General features: G+C 40.1%; 1 protein-coding gene across 1 annotated transcript; it reads left to right on the top strand.

Annotated features, from left to right (window-relative positions):
• Window positions 1-847: 847 nt before the first annotated feature.
• Window positions 848-1,834, top strand: LOC144760539 (olfactory receptor 8U3-like). The gene has a single exon (XM_078646537.1). It carries the CDS (start codon window positions 848-850, stop codon window positions 1,832-1,834), a length of 987 nt encoding a protein of 328 aa, XP_078502663.1.
• The last annotated feature ends 16,621 nt before the right edge of the window (window positions 1,835-18,455 follow it).

Below are 18,455 nucleotides of genomic sequence, written 5' to 3'. Positions count from 1 at the left end.
TTAATAAAATTGAGATGAACCAGATTAGAGTTGTCAAAAGTGTGCTTACAGTATCTGTTACCATTTATTTTGAAGGCCTTCATAGACTCTATGGCTCCAATTCTTTCAAGAGGAAAACAGTTCCTATCATTGACAAAGGAAGGAGATCTCATCCAAATAGAGTAGTGGTTTAGAGAGCATTTTCCAGTGGCAGACGTGGCTAACCATTTTGGAATTAGGTCTCTTGGGAATTTTTACAGGAAGGTGAATAGAAAGTGGTGTAAACAGAGATTGGTTTAGGGTGAGAAAGTAGACATTAATGACTGATAATAAGTCTCCAATTAGGTGAGAATAAGTCTCCAATTACTGGTTATTGCCTAAGCTGCAGGTTGTGCTCCAAATGTGAGTGGAATCATTTTTTCTGCATGCTAACATTTCGAATACGCTTTCTTAATAAGAAATAATAACGCTGTCAGCCTGTCAGTTTTGCTGTTAATTGGGTGCAGACTGTTTTGCATGCCAAATGGAAGGGCCATAATGTACACATCAGCTGGAGCCCTTGGAATAGGCGTCTATCTGGTTCATTGATTTGTTCATCAGGGTAGACTACTTATTTAGGTCAGTTGTGATCTTCATATAACTATCGTCATTGTTTTTCATGAAATGCTATCATAACAGTTCAGGAATAAATGTACAAGCATTTCAGTTTCACCACAGATTAATAAATACTAACCCGCTCCAAACCATGTTGATATACATATTGCATTTCCTAATGATCTGATTAGTCTTTGCATGCAACATATTTCCTTAAGCATATAATGATCTGAACAAAATTAAGAGATCATTCGTTTTATGCTTTTTCTAGGGCATGGAAGGAGGGAACTGCTCCAAAGTCACCGAGTTCCTTCTTTTGGGAATCACAGATGTTCCAAACATTCAGGGGATTCTTTTTGTGGTGTTCCTGGCCATGTACACCATGACTGTGGTTGGTAATGTTGGCATTATACTTTTAGTCTGGCTCAGCCCTCGTCTACAGACCCCTATGTACTTCCTCCTAGGAATCCTTTCCCTTGTGGACCTCTGTTACTCTACTGTCACCACTCCCAAGATGCTGGTAAACTTCCTTATAGAAAGGAATACCATCCTGTTCCACGCATGTGCTGTACAACTCTTTGCCTTTTCACTTTTTGGGACAACAGAGTGTGTGCTACTCACCGTGATGGCATATGATCGCTACATGGCTATTTGTCACCCCTTAACATACAATAGGGTCATGAGACGGACAGTCTGCTTGCAGTTGGTCCTTGCAGCCTTCCTTTGTACTTTGTTCAACTCAGTTTTGAATGTTACTGGTGTTTTCCGCCTCTCCTACTGTGGGCCTAATGAGATTCAGCATTTCTATTGTGATTTCCTCCCTATTTTAGATCTTGCCTACTCAGACACCTTTGCAACCAAATTAGTGCTTTTCATCTCCTTCGACTTCCTAACCATAAGTGCTGTGTCAGTGATTGTGGCCTCCTACATGTCCATCATCTGGAGAATCCTGGCAATCCCATCCTCTCAGGGGAGGCTCAAGGCCTTCTCCACATGCTCCTCCCACTTTACATGTGTTGTCCTTTTCTATGGGGCACTTTTTTACTTGTATCTCAGACCCACATCTAGCTATTTCCTGGAAGACAACAAAGTGGCTTCAATGTCTTACACGGTGGTTATTCCCATGCTGAATCCCATGATTTACAGCCTGAGGAACAAAGAGGTGAAAGATGCTATGAGGATAGCCATCCACAAAAGACATTGGGGCAGATTTATGAGGCCCTTGCGCCTCTTTGCGCCACAATTGCGTCACTTTATTTGACGCAACGGCGGCGCAAACAATGCGCCCTATTTACAACGTGACGCATCTAGGAGATGCGTCACGTTGTAAAGCCCTGCGCCATAAGGAGGCGTTCCTGCGCAGGGGGCGTTCCTGCGCAGGAACGCCTCCTGAAAGTGGCTGAGTGAAATCTATAAGATTTCACTCAGTCACTTTCAGGCCAATGCTGCGTCAAAACCCTGCGCCTGCTTGAAGCAGGCGTAGGTCTTGACGCAGCATTGTGAAGATGGGGCACCCCCGAGCCTTGCTGGAGCTGCGTCGCGCTTGCGATGCAACTCCAGCAATGCGCCACCTTTACGGCACAGATGCGTCACGCATCTGTGCCGTTTTTGCCCCATGGTGCGAAGCATTGTAAATGGGTGGCGGAGCTGTGGCGCACATTAACTGGCGCATCGCTGGGGATGCGCCAGTTAACATAAATCTGACCCATTGTCCTTGATCCTTACTGAAATGATTGTCAATGTTTGCATCCTGTTCTTGCTATAGAATTTTCACTTCCACATACAAAAGACTACCTCAGATAGAATATTGCTCTTAATGGCTTTTTATTTTTTTCTTTCTTTTTCTTGATTTTGACACAAATTCATCTCACCAGGTGACTTCCCGTAATGATGGTACAGCAAGCTTTAGCTTGTGCATGTGCTACCAACACCAGGATAGCTTTATAGATTTCACTTGCACCTTGCAAAATTCAATAATAATAATAATAATATTAACAACATCAAAATAACAATAATAACTGTCTTGGTACGCAAAAGGTTTAAACAATTTGGTAGGGATGAATCAGTCACAGCAGAGGTAGAAACTATAATCTTGATATTCTACTTTTTTTCCAGGCTATGTCTGAGGATCTTGCACATTAAACTTGGCACTCTAACCTGGGGAAATACCAAGGACTTACCTGCCTCTCAAAGAACTAGGGGGCATATTACCTAGCAATAGCAATATTTATCGCTAAGCAGGGTTAGAGGGGATCATTTTATCGCCGAGGTCCACCGATTTTTATCGCAGATAAACCTTGCTATTATCAAGGTTTATTTCAAAAGCGATAAAAATCGTCCGTAATGCATGAATAGCGCTGAAAAGTCCGCGATATTCGTGCATTACGGAGCTAATGCTCTTAGCCATGTTATCCACCTACCATTGGATAACATGGCTAAGAACTGCTCTGGGCAGGAGTTAGCTTTTGGAGATATTCACGATTAGCCCGAATATTTCCAAAAGTACACCTTTCTAGGTAATAGGAGATAGCAATACAGTCGCTAACATCCTGGCACGTCCACTTTGCATGTCATTAGCAATAAATATCACTGACATGGAAAGTGGGCCCCAAGATGGTCGCTATCTCCTACTAGCTGTCACTAACTGGTGTTAGCGACAGCTAGGTAATAGGTCGATAAAATTATCGCCGCTATAGCGGGAAAATTTCCCGCTAAAGCGGCGATAAGGCCCTTGGTATTATGCCCCTAGGTTATTCCTGCAAGTAGGAGGATCTGGGAATGATTTCCCAAGGCCAGCTAAATAAAAGATGCATAAAAACAGCTCTGTGAACTGGGCCTTCTGAGGAATAAATAAGGAAAACCTCAGAAATTCACTCAAACTAAAAATACAAAAAAACAATTAACACTCATATTTATTTCAGGTCACTATAAGTGCGCCTTCACCATGCACAGTGCAGAGTCTGTGATGTCAGTGATGTCAATTCATTTGTCAGCAATAATGTTAACAATTATGCCACAGAATGTCATGAGTGTTGTAATATGTTGGGTCATAAGCAATGTATGAAAAGGGCATATGCTATAGTTACTGAATCTAGAAGTGTCTCATTTTTGTGTATGCATTTCTCAAAACATCTAATCACAGAAATAAAACAAATAACATAGATACAGCTAATACAAATTTCAACTGTCATTTCTTGTCCCGTTGGCAGATTTAGAAAGCTAAATGACTGTTTAACTTGTCAGATTGTTCTTGGCATAGGGATATGTAATCTTAGTTTGATGTCCAAAAACACACAATACCCAGAGCCTGCAACTGAGCTGCAGCATATACTAATATTTCACTGTTTATCGACCATGCAGGAATTCATAAAGTACAATCTAAATAATGAAAAATGGGTAATAAAAGAAACTTATGTGTCCAGATATACTGAGTGTAGTAAATGTTGTCATTTATACTACTCTGAATTTAATGGATACCAATACTATCGACATTTATTGAGAATGTTTTTCAAAATGTGTTCTTTCTTGCAAATTAGCCAAATTTCAAACATAGAAAGAAATTCAACTGAAATATTCTACTATTCTGTATTTTTGCAAGTTTCCACATAAAACAGTGGTTTACTTGTGTCATTGGGCTATCACCCACCATTTATTAGGCCCCACAATATTTGCATATAAACCTTGCTCTGTCAGGACTCAGCTGCGAGGATGCAAACAGCACAACGGGAGCAACTAAATCGGCTTGGTGCAACATTGTCGGCCTGATGGTGCAGAAGTACTGTGAGCCAACAGAGAAGAATACACATCTAAATACGGTGGACAGACCACAGTCAGCTCAGCTGAGTACTTGGGACTGCCAAGCGACGACTGTAAGACCACCAACATCTAAATCATGCACTTTGTCGGTTTTGGATACATGTGTCTCAACGGTATGTAGGTCAGACGTGCACGCCGTCAAGGGAAATCAACTAAATCCAGGTATAGTTACCAAGGAGAGTCCAGCTGGTGTGACCTGCATGGATCCACTTGTGCTCTCTTACACAAAAAATCCAGAAAACCTCAAACTTTGGATGTAATTACACTTGTTCCTCCAATTTCTCTGAGGGGAAGATCCAGAATATGCAGAGGTCCACAGAAATCCTACCAACCAGCAATCCCAAAATTCTCTCAATTAAAACAATACCTATCGCCTCAACAGAAACAGATGCAAACTATAACCATATGAAGTCCATGTGATGTATTCTTGGTCTTCGCTTACTCCATGGATTAGTTTGTTGTTGTCTCAGGTAATAGGTCCAGCCTCACCACAAGGTCTCTAGGTTTCAGAATACAAAAACAAACAAAAACTAACAAAACATTTTCCTTGGTAGAAAGAAAGACTGTGTGGGGGCCTTTAGGGGTGGAAGGCAGAACATATGTTTGGGTATATTGCCCCCATTGTATTAAGTAGTAAATAAATCGTACCTTCTGTCTAGTGTCCAGAGGGGAAGAAACAATGATTTTACCTTTGTGGACATTCCATTAGGCCACACTCAAGAGGACTGCTCACCCTAAAGGAATCCAGAGATTCTGGTTGGTAGATCCCTGCTTGGGCATAATTTTCTTATAGTGCTGCTGTATAGAGGACATTGTCCCTTTTCTATCTGTCCCGTCTTTTCAGTGCTTAGGGTCTAGGCTTTGCTCCAAGTTATGCACTCAATGAATGAGAAAGTAATGAAAAAGAGTGTAGACGCTTAGGGGAGGCATCAGACTCGGAAGCGGGGGGGGGAGGGTTTGTCAATAAACCTTTGAAAAAATGTGCAATATGCAGCAACATTATTACATAAAGTTGCTTATCAAGAGGACTGTGGAGTCACTAATGAATGTTCCAATATAATGGTGGTGAGGCAGGGAAGGCTTAGTTTAGTAGGGGTGTTGTGTCTCTCCCAACCTAAAGAAAGTTAAATAATTATGGAGAAAGTCAGTAGGTCTAACTTGAATGTGCTATGGCTTGCAAGCAGATGCATGTAAAAATATGTACTTGAAGAGAAGAGATGTTGGTCCTTCTGCTTTTTGAGATTTAGAGCATGTTTTACTGAGCAGGTGCTTGGTGTGGAAGGAGGACAGTTGAAATAATTTCATATGCATTCCACACCGGCCAATGTAAGCATGGGGTAGCTAATGAAAGCCCGCATCATTTGAAAGTAATCAATTAGTGCTGTTATTCATGACTGGATCACTGACACAATATTGTTGTAAACAATATCATTGACAAAAATAAACTATCAAAACTATTGTTTACCACAACATTGTAATCCTAGAGTTATAACTGTAAGTATAAAAATATCGGTGAAAAAATATCTTAGACACTAATATCATCAAACAAATTATAAATATATTGATTTTGTAATATAAAGTTTAAGGTGGTAAAAGCTAAATATTTTAATACACAAATTTGATATAATGTAAATTTAATATATCTCACTTATTTAATGACAAACGCCAAGCCAAAGACAAAGGAAAGGTTTCTGAAACGCATATGGCATGAAACTGCTGCCTCCCAAATAAAGAAAGGTGAAAACGAACGTTGTGAAGGGTATCTTCAATTGCGGGCAATCTCATTTGGAATATATATTCACTGAAAAAACCATAGGTTTGAGGCCTTTTTTGTTAGGAATTAGCATTTAAAAACAATTTGAAATTCACTAAAAAAACTATAAGTTTTATGGGTGTTATAGTTAGCTGGAAATTTCACTCATACAAAACCATTGAAATTGCTCCTATATAGTTAGTTGTACTAACTATATTTCGCGCACCCGCAATCCACTGCTGATGATGTCACATATTACATCATTCATGACATGGTCAGTGACATCACTGATGACATCTCAAATGACATCACTGATGACATCATCCAGTGAATGTGGTTAGGTTCGTTATTTAAATATGCATTATATATATATATAGCAATTTGCATTGAAGAATGAGTGGATATATAGAAATAAATATTTGGATGGAGGATTTAGCAGCAGTGTAATTGACTGTTTACTTTAACAATTTATAGTGACTCACTAAATATAGTGGATAGTGACTAAACTGTGTGAATATCTGTATCACTTTGTCAATTGTTTTGTAAACTGGTTCTCCAGTTGGTTACTAGCTATGTGAAAGTCTTTATTAGTTATTGGGAGAGTGAATGTGTGTGTGTTTCGGTGGGGAGGGGTGACTGCCCAAAGATGTGTGAATAGTTGATTCAGTAGATATATGAAGTTATAACTACATGTTCTAACAGTTGTTTGGGTGAGTGAATATCTTTATGGGTGTGGTGATGAGCAAATATATTTCTCAATGGTACATGTCCAACAAACTAGAAAAATAAAAGGCAGTGTATGTGTCAGTTGTTGTATATAAATAAGTATACATAAGACTCAATGATTGTGTGAGTGACTATATGGATAACTGTATACTTGTAATAGTGATTTTATAATACACTAAGTATGATTTACTATGAAGTGGTATTTGTATAAGTATGAAGCTAAGTAAGTATGTAAGTATGATCCATTGTTTGCATAAGTGAGTAGGATAACTTCATATGTGAATAGGTTGTGTGCTGGTGTGTAATGTCGATATGGGTGTATAAGTATTGTTGATATTGTTCTATTGTTCATTGACAGCATGTATGAGTGAATCTACAGGTAAGTGATTAGATGCGTGTATACATCTAGGAATCACTGAGTGGGTTTTCAGATACTTGTATTGCTGTGTCAATGGATTCAAATATGATACTCTGTATTTTGCAAAGAGTGATGAAAGATTTTACTAGTGTATAAAAATGTGTATGTGATTGTCACGTGGATGATGTCATCAGTGATGTCATTCGAGATGTCATCAGTGATGTCACTGACCATGTCATGAATGATGTAATATGTGACATCATCAGCAGTGGATTGCGGGTGCGCGAAATATAGTTAGTACAACTAACTATATAGGAGCAATTTCAATGGTTTTGTATGAGTGAAATGTCCAGCTAACTATATCACCCCTAAAACTTATAGTTTTTTTGAGTGAATTTCAAAGTTTTTTTAAATGCTAATTCCTAACTATATAAGGCCTAAAACCTATGTTTTTTTTCAGTGAATTTCAAAGGTTTTTTAAATGCTAATTCTTAACTATATAAGGCCTGAAACCTATGGTTTTTTCAGTGAATTTGCAAGTTTTTTTAAATGCTAATTCCTAACTATATAATGCCTGAAACCAATGGTTTTTTCAGTGAATTTCAAAGGTTTTTTAAATGCTAATTCCTAACTATATAAGGCCTAAAACCTATTTTTTTTCATTGAATTTCGATGGTTTTTTAAATGACAATTGTTAAATGTATTAATTGTTATTTTTTGTTATACTGATTTACTACATTTTTGCAGGCAGGTGTTCAGAGGGCACGCCCCCTTTTTACAACACTCTGCAGCGCAGCTCCATGGCGCTTACTGGAGATACCTCTTGGACTAGTTCCCTCTAGGGGACCTCTAGATTGAACAGGAATTTATTCCCCAACTTAAACTGTGCAAACGCGCCCTGTAGAGTGTTCTGAATTGGGGGATTAAGTTCCCTTGCATACTGGGGGTCCCTGGAGGCCAACTAGCCCACCATGAGCCTCCATTATGCGCCAGGGGGCTGCGTTGCTTTTCCCCGGGGGGGTGGCGATCTCCGGGGCAGGTCGGGGGGGATGGGCCCCCCTCACACTTCTTTATCACTATTCCCCCGTGATTTTGTCCCCCCAGGGGTATTTTGAAAACAAAAACGGGTTAAAAAAAATATGGCATTGAGGGTCCTTGTGGGACCACCTGGGCAGGCCTAGGGGGTGAGAGCATTTCTACCCTTCCCCCTTTTTTATGTTCTACACATTTGTTTTTCTGCTTTCTTGTGCCTCGGTCCACCGAGCACAAGATGGCTGCCAACACTTCCTGGTTTGCAGTGTTGAAAGTCAATGAGCATGCAGCTCCTACTCGGAAAGTTTTAGAACTCAAAAAGGGGGCAAGGTAGAAGCACCCTGACCCCCTAGGCCTGCTCAGGAGGTCCCACAAGGACCACCAAGGCCCCCAAAAATTTTTGGTTTACACCTCTCTGCAAGACAGCCCCCTGGTGCGTTTGCAGAGGGAGAAATAATTCCCCTTACATACTGGGTGTCCCTGTGGGCCAACTAGCCCACCAGGAACCTCCAGTATGTGCCAGGGGGCTGTGTTGCAGAGAGGTGTAATGAGGCCACGCCCCTTTTTACACCTCTCTGCAATGCAGCCCCCTGTCCACAGGAACCCCTTTGAAATAGAGCCACACAAGGGTAAGTATAAGGTCCACTTTTATTGGAAGGCAGCCTGCCAGCAGGGACCATCAGGACAGCTATATTCAAAAGTCAAAAGTTTTTGGCATAGATGGCTGGAAGCGCTTATAAAGACACACACGATAATTGTATCACCCGCACATAAGGCGTGGCCTCTTGCAAGGAATTATGGGTCATGTAGTGTCCTTGTATTTTCCCCAATGGGCGCGCCTCCAAACAACTTGAAATCACATCCTTTTTAAATTTGCAAATGTCCATGGCGGAACCTGCCCCGCTTTATGTGCTGTCGACCGGAACCTTCGAACTGGCTTCCCCCTGCACGGGCTCCAGTTTGCACTCGTTCCAACAATGGCAGCAACGCTGAATGAGTGTCTGAATGGATGATTTGGTGGGTATGGGACTGACTAAATAAGTGAGTGATAGAACATGTCTTAGTGTATGCATGGGTGAATGACTAATCTGTGTCAATGTCCGTATCAGTCTGTCAGTAGTGTGTAAGTGGCTGCAAGTGTTGGTGAGTAGCTACATGAGTGTCTATAGGGGTTAATTATTGGGTGCCTGAGTTTCTGTGAGGGTGGGTGGGGGGTGTGTGACTCACTGCAGGGATGTGTGAGGGGGAAATCACTGGGTAATGGGTTCATGAGTGAGTGTTCAAGAGTGAGTGAATATCTCAGTGGTATATGTGAGTAACTACATATGGGAAAGGCAGTATATGTACGTGCTGGAGTATATAAGTGACTATATGTGAAAGTGAGGATTGTGACAGTGACTGTTTGGATGAGTGTGTGCTTAAGTCAGTGATTGATAAGATAGTAAGTATGTATTATTATCTGTATGAATAAGTGAGGTGGTGTGTCTATACCTGTATAGGTGAGTAAATTGCAATGTGATTAAGTCTTTGTTGATCGACTAGGTGTATCATAAACTCTATGAGTGAGAGGCAGTGTGTGAGTGTCTGTATGGGTATATGATTGCATATATCAGTGGCTGTATAGATGAGTGACTGCATGAATGAGCGACTGTATGGGTGAGTGAGTGGATGTGTGTGCATCTATGAATCAGTGAGTGGGTATGTACTAACTGGTATTTGTGTGTGGATAGTTTCGAGAATGGTGGTCTGTATTTTAGAGTGAGTGTATCAAAGATTATATTAGGGTGTGAAGAGGTGCATCACATATTATACATGGTCAGTGACATCTCAAATGACATCACTGATGACATCACTGATGACATCATTCATGTGACAATCAAATACACCTCATCACACACTAGTATAATCTTTCATCACTCACTGTAAAATAGAAAGTGCCATATTTAAAACCATTGACACACCAATAGAAATTTCTAAACACCCACTCAGTTATTCATAGAACTATACACACATCTAATCACTTACCTATAGATTCAGTGTTATATGCAGTGAATAATCAACAGAACACTATCAAATATACTTATACGCCTATTTCACCATTACACACCAGCACACATTGTATTCACTTATAAAGACATACTTCTGACTTATGCAAACAATTGATTATACTTACATTTACTCACCTACACACTTATACAAACACCACTTCATCTATTTATATAGATAGTAACTCACACTTAGTGGGTTATGAAATCACTATTACAAGTATACAGTTATCCATATAGTGACTCATACAATCACTAAGTCTTAGACACACTTAATTAGATATAACTGTCACATACACTGCCTTTTTTTCTAATTTAATGGGGATGTACCATTGAGAGAAATATTTCATCACCACCACACCCATAAACATATACACTAACTGAAACAACTGTTATAACATGTATTCTTAGCCTCATATACCTACTGAATGAACTATTCACACATTTTCTGGCGATCACAAACCCCCCACCAAACCACATAGACATTCATTTACCCATACAAATACTCAGTTAAGAAACCATTAACAAATATAGTCTTTAACATAGCAATTAAGACAAAGCAATAAAGACTTTCACACAGTTTAGTAACTACACATTATATATAGTGACACTCTACAAATTAGTCAAGGAAACAATCAATGACACTGTTACTAAATCCACCATCCACACATTTATATTTATATATCCACTCATTCTTCAATGCAATGTAGTATATTTATAATACATATTTAAATATCAAAGCAAACCACATTCACTGGATGATGTAATCAGTGATGTCATTTGAGATGTCATCAGTGATGTCATCAGTGATGTCACTGACCATGTCATCAATGATGTAATATGTGACATCATCAGTAGTGGATTGCGGGCACGCGAGTTGAAGTGAGTACAACTAACTATACCGGGGGAATTTCAATGGTTTTGTATGAGTAAAATGTCCAGCTAACTATAACTGGTGTGAAACCTATGGTTTTTTCAGTGAATTTCAAAGGTTTTTTAAATGCTAATTCCTAACTATAATGAGTGTGAAACCTATGGGGCCTTATGTACGAGCCCCTTGCGCCTCCGGAACGTCACTTTTTGTGACGTTCCGGTGGCGCAGAAGACTGAGTGATATTTATAGGCAGGACTAAGCCACTTTTTGTGGCGTATTCCTGCCTGATAAATATCAGTCCCTTTAACGCAGTGTCCTGTGTTAAAGGGGCGTGCAGTGGGTGTTGCTGGGGGCGTTCCCAGCAGCATCCTTGGACTTGAGTAATTTATAGCATCCTCAAAGTAAATCTTTAAAAAATTCCAAAGTATAGGACATGATAATCCAAATGTGGTATATAAATAAATAATACCGGATCTATTTTTGACTGGATATAGTAATAACAGATAGCTCAATAAATAAGAGTCAAGATTCGAGGTAGTAGGAGTTTGCAGGTTTAATACAGCATAAGGACAGGAACAGGACAACCTGCACAGGACTAGGATGGCAGCGCTGCCGGGGGCAGGATCGGAGTCGGCGTAACATTTAATAACAGTGCACAAGTATATATACTAAAACAATTGCATTACAGTACATACAATAGGCGGAGCAGTGGGTGTGGTCAATAGCAGTCGCGAAAGATAAGGGTGAAAGTAGGTGTAACAAGAGGCGTGAACATAGACATGTGATGTAAACGTAACAGAATATGTCATAAAATGGGGCGGAAACATGGAGGGGACTTCCTAAGGAGCTGGAACCTCTAACCTAGTGGTGCGCGCAAACTGACAATGACGTGTTACTAGGAAAAGTTGGGGGCTATGACTTCTGCGCTAGGAGCAGAGACTGAAGTCTGGAGAGTCAGGGCGACATGTACCTAAACACTATCTAGTATCTGATGTTTAGAGAACATGTTGATAGAATCCAAAAGTTATCGGGGTAAAGGCTAACAGACACTAAGACTGGTGCATGCATTATTCTACATGTAGTGCGTGTTGAAGAATATTAAATGACCATAAATACAGTATTTCTCTTACATGGAGACGTAAAGGCTAGACCATGACGGAAACTATTGATGCGATTCAGTAGCTTAGGAATGCAGAGAAGGAGGGCTGGACTGATAACTAGAATCATAACATACTTTTGGCAGACTAGCAGGCAGAGAGCCAGGCCGAGCCGGGCACTGTGAGGCAGGAAGTAAGTGAAGGGTCAGGAATACAGGTGGGGGCTGTATCGCTCCTCAGCGAGGGCTCAGGAGACAGGAGCTGAATCTGGTGTCCGGGCCCTTTTGAGGCCTAGAAACGGGGACTTTACAATGAAATAACGTGCACACTGAGAAACGTGGCAACGTAACTTCACATAGGCCTAATACTCGTAGCTTTCACGAGAACTGGAAACTGGCATACTAGAGATGGACACAACTGTAATTGCGTCTTTAATCGATCACGGAGAATACATATGCATATTAATCATGCACATACAACATAGGATGGGGAACACGTAGGGACACAGAACATGGCAAAATTTACTTTTCCACACAAATCCAAATGTTTCTCAAGAAAAGTCATAAACCGTGTCCGTGGGTCATATCTGCCCAAACGCAGATATTCAGAACGATTGAAAATTACTTTTCTTGAGAAACATTTGGATTTGGATGATTATATCCTATACTTTGGAATTTTTGAAAGACTGACTTTGAGGATGCTATAAATTACTCAAGTCTGCCCGAATTGTGTGGAAGAAATATCTAGTTATATGACAACAGGATACCTACATAACTTGAAGGAAATAAGAACGCCCTGAAGAAGTGCTGTTGTACAGAATGAAATGTGTCGACTGACTGTGGTACATAAACTTAAGGAAAATAAAAGCATTTGAATATACACCAAGATTCAGCGCTTCAATAAGGACTCTAAGTTATATGATTTAATTGGACTTGTTGTGCAAGTGGTGCTGGGCCAAACTTTGGAATATTCTCCACTACTCTCTACTACTCACTCTCTACTACTCCACTACTCTCTAATACTCACTCTCTACTTCTCATTCTCTACTACTCTACTACTCTCTACTACTCTCTCTCTACTACTCACTCCCTACTACTCACTATCTACTAATCTCTACTACTCACTCTCTACTACTCTCTACTACTCACTCTCTACTACTCTCTCTCTCTACTCACTCTTTACTACTCACTCTCTACTACTCTCTACTACTCACTCTCTACTTCTCACTCTCTACTACTCTCTACTACTGACTCTCTACTACTCTCTCTCTACTACTCTCTACTACTCACTCTCTACTTCTCACTCTCTACTACTCTCTACTACTCACTCTCTGCTACTCTCTCTACTGCGCTCTACTACTCTCTACTACTCACTCTCTACTCTCTATTACTCACTCTCTACTTCTCTCTCTACTAGTCTCTACCGCTCTACCTCTATCTCTCTACCTCTACACCTCCACCTCTCTACCTCTCTCTACATGCACACATATACACATATATATATGCATATGCATTTATATATATGTATGTGTATGTATATTACCTACTGGCGGTCGCCAGTAGGTAGTTATAGTTAGGATTGATTTCCATAGGGAATTCGCAACATTCTATTTGGAATAACTTTGGCGCCGGTTGAGGAATCAGCCTGAAATTTCCAGCAACTTTGCCTCGCGGCTCTTCGCTCCTTCCCTGAAAGTTTGGGGGGGGATTCGTCAAGCGGGGGCTGAGATAAAAGGGGGGTCCCAAAACGTGTTTTCCCCATGTTAATTTCCATAGGGCGGTCTGTCGCACTTTTAGCTCGAACGGCTGAATGGATTTTCACCAAACTTGGCAAAATTGTAGGGACTGGTAGCCCGATGTGCCTTTTGTATGTCTCAAGATATGTGCTCCAGAGGATTTTGAGTAATTTAGGTTAAAAAAAATGTATATATCTGTAAGCGCGCCCCGGTACGCGCTCCGGGCGCGCCACGCGACTTGCTCACGGCAAGCTGATTGGTTCTCGGGTGTCTGGAAACATTCCAAACATTCCGGAGCGGCCGCCATCTTGTGTCTCGGTAGGATCGAGACACAAGAGGTGGTAAAAACAAAGGGGGAAATAACCAAAAGGGGGCAGGGTAGACCCCCCCTGACCCCCTAGGTTTGATGTGGGGGACATAAAAGGGTCCCTCGGGTAAAAAAATGTTTTTTTTTTTCGATTTTCGCGGGGAGAAGCGCCCGTACGCGCACCGGGGAGCATACCGGGGAGCGTACTTTGGTGAAAAATAGTGAAAATAATAGTGTAAAATAATCATTTTGAGTGATTACAGGTAGGGTAGGTCTGAAAAGAGCTTTTGGGTTCTGTGGCTCTTTTAGGTACCTACAAGTACGTCCCACACACACCCATACACACACAACCCCACACCCCCACACCTCACACACGCACACCTCCACCCACACCCAAACACCCCACACCCCCACACCGACACTTTACACATCCACACCCACACCCACATCCCACACACCCACACTCAAACACACACCTCACCCCTCCCCAACACACACACACACACACACACACACATGGGGAAAACTCAGTGAAACACTAAAATAATAATTTAAAGTGCTTAGAGGTAGGGTATCTCTGAATAGAGTTGTTGTGTTGTGTGGGTGATTTAAGTACCAACATGTAGGTACCAATGCAGAGTCTTAAATTCAATGTACACCGTTTCCTCTGTAGATAATTTGCATGTTGTTATAGAAGTTATTGTGGTATATGGAATCCATACCAAAGTCTGTCAGGAAAGCAGAAAGAAGATGGAGGCAGGAGATGAAAAAGAGATGTCAAATACACATTGGAGATAATATAGTGGGAGAAAGGAAGTATCTATGAGGAAAATTACTGTGTAAAACAAAAAAGTTGCACAGTATACTATAAGTCTGACTTTACATTATAATCAATTTGGTACTAGTTTAAGAATTACATATAAAAATGAATAATGTCTCAAACAATTTTAGAATTATTAAATATAAATTTATTTTTGAGATTCATTTTCCTAATTAAATATAACGTCTAACATTTGACTGTCCGAAATGTCCTCTTTTTGAGTGAACATAACTTCCAACATTTGACTGTCAGAAATGTCCTCATATTGAATTAACAAATCCACAGATTCTACACATTGTAGAAGTTCATGGTCCCGTGATTCATCCATGAATTCCAAGTCATTGGGTTCAATGATTTCTTCATTGTTCATCTCTAGGACAATTTCAAAGGAAACGTTTTGTTCTCCTTCCATTTTTGTGCTGAAATTTGCATTAAAAAAAATCTGTAGAAATATGGCACTGTTGGGTTTAAGTTCAGACAGGTAGTTTTGATTTTTTAACAGTGAAGTTAAGTTTGGGCAGTGTATGGTAACAGGCAGGAAGTAGAAATATAAAAAATTGCCTGTGAAGAAACGTAAGTAAATTCATAATTATAGCAGAGAAGCCTAAGTCAATCCATAAATATAACAGGGGAGCCTATCTCTATCTATAACTATAGCAGAGGGACAGTAAATAACTATCAGAAAACGTTTTTACAAATTAACTTAAAGTGCCCCTTACAAATTATCAACTTACTTTACAGAGAGGTGGAGAAGACAAAATGCGAAAATCCTTTCAAGATGTACCTCAGGTAGTTGTAGTCAAAATGGCTGTGTTTCCCTCTCATTTTTCATTTATAATCATGTACATAACCGATCAAATGTCAGGAAAAAAAATAGAAAATGAAAGTAACATTTTAATTGGTTGTAAATTCTAACACTTCAGATGTGTTTTTGTGAAGTAATTTACCTCAGGGTATTTAGAGAGGTCTACAGGCTAAATGGCTCATTAAATTCCATCGAATTTGGGAAAATGGTAGGGATTGGTATGTAGTATGAGCTATTCTATATTTGGTGAAAGTGTCTCCAGTGGTTTTTATGTAATTAACTTTTAACATTTTTGGGGATCGCTTACCGGTGAGCGCCCCGGTACGCGTACCGGCAGAGCTACGGAAGTCCTCCATTTTGTGTTTCGGTAGATTTGAGACAGAAAAAGGCGGACAAACAACGTTGGGAATGGGTATAAGGGGGCATCGTAGGCACTCCCTGACCCTCTAGGTTTTCTGAGGGGGTCTTAGGAGGCCCACATAGGTGAAAAAAACCCACACATTTTTTAATTTTCACGGGGGGAGCGCCCGGTACGCGCACAGGGGAGCGTACCGGGGAGCGTACTTTGGTGAAAAATAGTGAAAAAATTTAGAAAAAGATAATCATTTGGAGTGATCAGAGATAGGGTAGCCCTGAAAAGGGCTTTTGGGTTCTGTGGCTGATTTAGGTACCTACAAGTAGGTACCAATGCACAGTCTTAAATTCAGGAGGAATATTCTATTCCCCTCATCTGAAAAGTGCACACCATCTCCCCTGTAGATATCTTGCATGTTGTAACCCAAGTTCTTGTTGTATATTGAACCCATTCCATAGTCTCTCATGTAAGCAGAAACAGATTTATTCACATGTTTCCGTGCTTTCTCAAATTGTGAACAAAATTGATTGGACCACTTCCATTTCTGTCTTTGGCATATATTGGAATATACCAAGGCAGTTTGAGGAAAAAGTGCCATCAATTGATCAAAGGTGTCTTTTAAAAGCATTTCCAGACCTACCCCAGTCAAAGTGCCCAAGTCATTTCCTCCACAGTGCACAATTAAAAGGTCAGGGTGTGGCAAATGCAAAAAGGTTTTCACCAATGGTATCAATTGGTGACATTTCAATCCTCTGTGGCCAATCCATTTAATCTTCACATTTTGTAAGTCAAGGTTGTGAAAATTTCTGGTAGCTGCATACCTTTGAGCCCAGTGGATATAGCTATGTCCAATAATCCAGACAGAATACATGGTGAGAGGAGATTCTGATGCAGTCAGATAAAGTGTGGAAAAGAAATGGCAGTTGGAATAATAGGAGTTTGCAACAAAAAAAACTGTGGAGTTTCAGTGCTCTTGAATCACAAGCAATGATTGGTAGAATGAGATAGTTGAAAACTGAAAGTTAGGGTGCGTAAGAAGTAATTTGAATGGTTAAAAAAAAGTCATTTAAAGAAAGCTTGCACCAGATAAGCTGAGGTGATTTGCAACATTGTAGAAAAAACTTTTAACCCTGGGAGCTCAGTGAGGAGGGAGTTGCTATGGTAACAGGTAGAAAGGGCTGAGGGGGAAGAAGGGTGTTGGTTTGAAAATACAGAGGGAAGAGTTTTGATTGGTTACCATGAGCAATATGTGTGTAGAATTAGAGGTTTTCTGTGCCTTTATGGTTTGCAATGCCTGGAGAACATACCTTTTGCTCTGCTAAAAAATATTGGTGTGTGAATCTGACATGAGTGAGTTATGATTCATTTAATATACATAGAGACTTGTATACTCTATAGAGAAGATTTGGAAGCTAATTGTGTTTTTTTAATGTTGCTTTGTGTCATGCTTTTTGATAATGCTTGGTAAAAAGTTTTTACTGCATAGAGGAATTGTATTTTGTAAAATTCTGAAGTTTTAGTAGTGACATAGAATGCTCGTACATAGGACCTGTGCTGTGTTTTTTAAATGTGATGTCAAAAACGATTTTGAGAAAAATGAATGGCTTTTACATTTTTTAAAAGGAATAAAGAATGTGTGCATGTTTAAAGAAATATATTTGAGTCTTTACAATGATGTTACCTCTGTTAACTCAGTGTAGGAAGCATATTGAGTTTGTTTGCATAGAGGAATTGTATTTTGTAAAATTGTGAAACTCCATGTGAAAGCATTTGCCTCAGTCTTATCCCTGCTGTGAGGCAGATACTTGTACATAGGATCTGTGCTGTGTTTCCTAAACGTGATGTCAAAAACGATTTTGGAGAAAATGAATGGTTTTTCCATTTTTGAGTATAATGTGACGCAGAGGTTTGAAAAGTGACGCATCTACCTACATGCCTCACTTTTTAAATATGGGGCAAAAAGGTACATGTTTGGGCTTTCTTGGGGAGCGTAGGTGGTGAGGCTTGTATCTAAGAGTGTAGTGGACTAGGCTTCATTAAGCCTATCCCCGTCTGCATTCTTAGACACAGGTGTCAATTTGACTCTTTACAATGATGTTATCTGTGTTAAGTCAGTGTAGGAAGCATATTGAGTTCGTTTGCATAGAGGAATTGTATTT

Source organism: Lissotriton helveticus, chromosome 1_1, assembly GCF_964261635.1.
Source record: "Lissotriton helveticus chromosome 1_1, aLisHel1.1, whole genome shotgun sequence".
In the NCBI taxonomy this organism is placed as follows: Eukaryota; Metazoa; Chordata; class Amphibia; order Caudata; family Salamandridae; genus Lissotriton; species Lissotriton helveticus.
This window is presented reverse-complemented; position numbering and strand designations above follow the sequence as displayed.

What these genes read in the sequence shown, in the direction of transcription:
- LOC144760539 (XM_078646537.1), top strand. Translation starts at nt 848, where the DNA reads ATGGAAGGAGGGAACTGCTCCAAAGTCACCGAGTTCCTTCTTTTGGGA.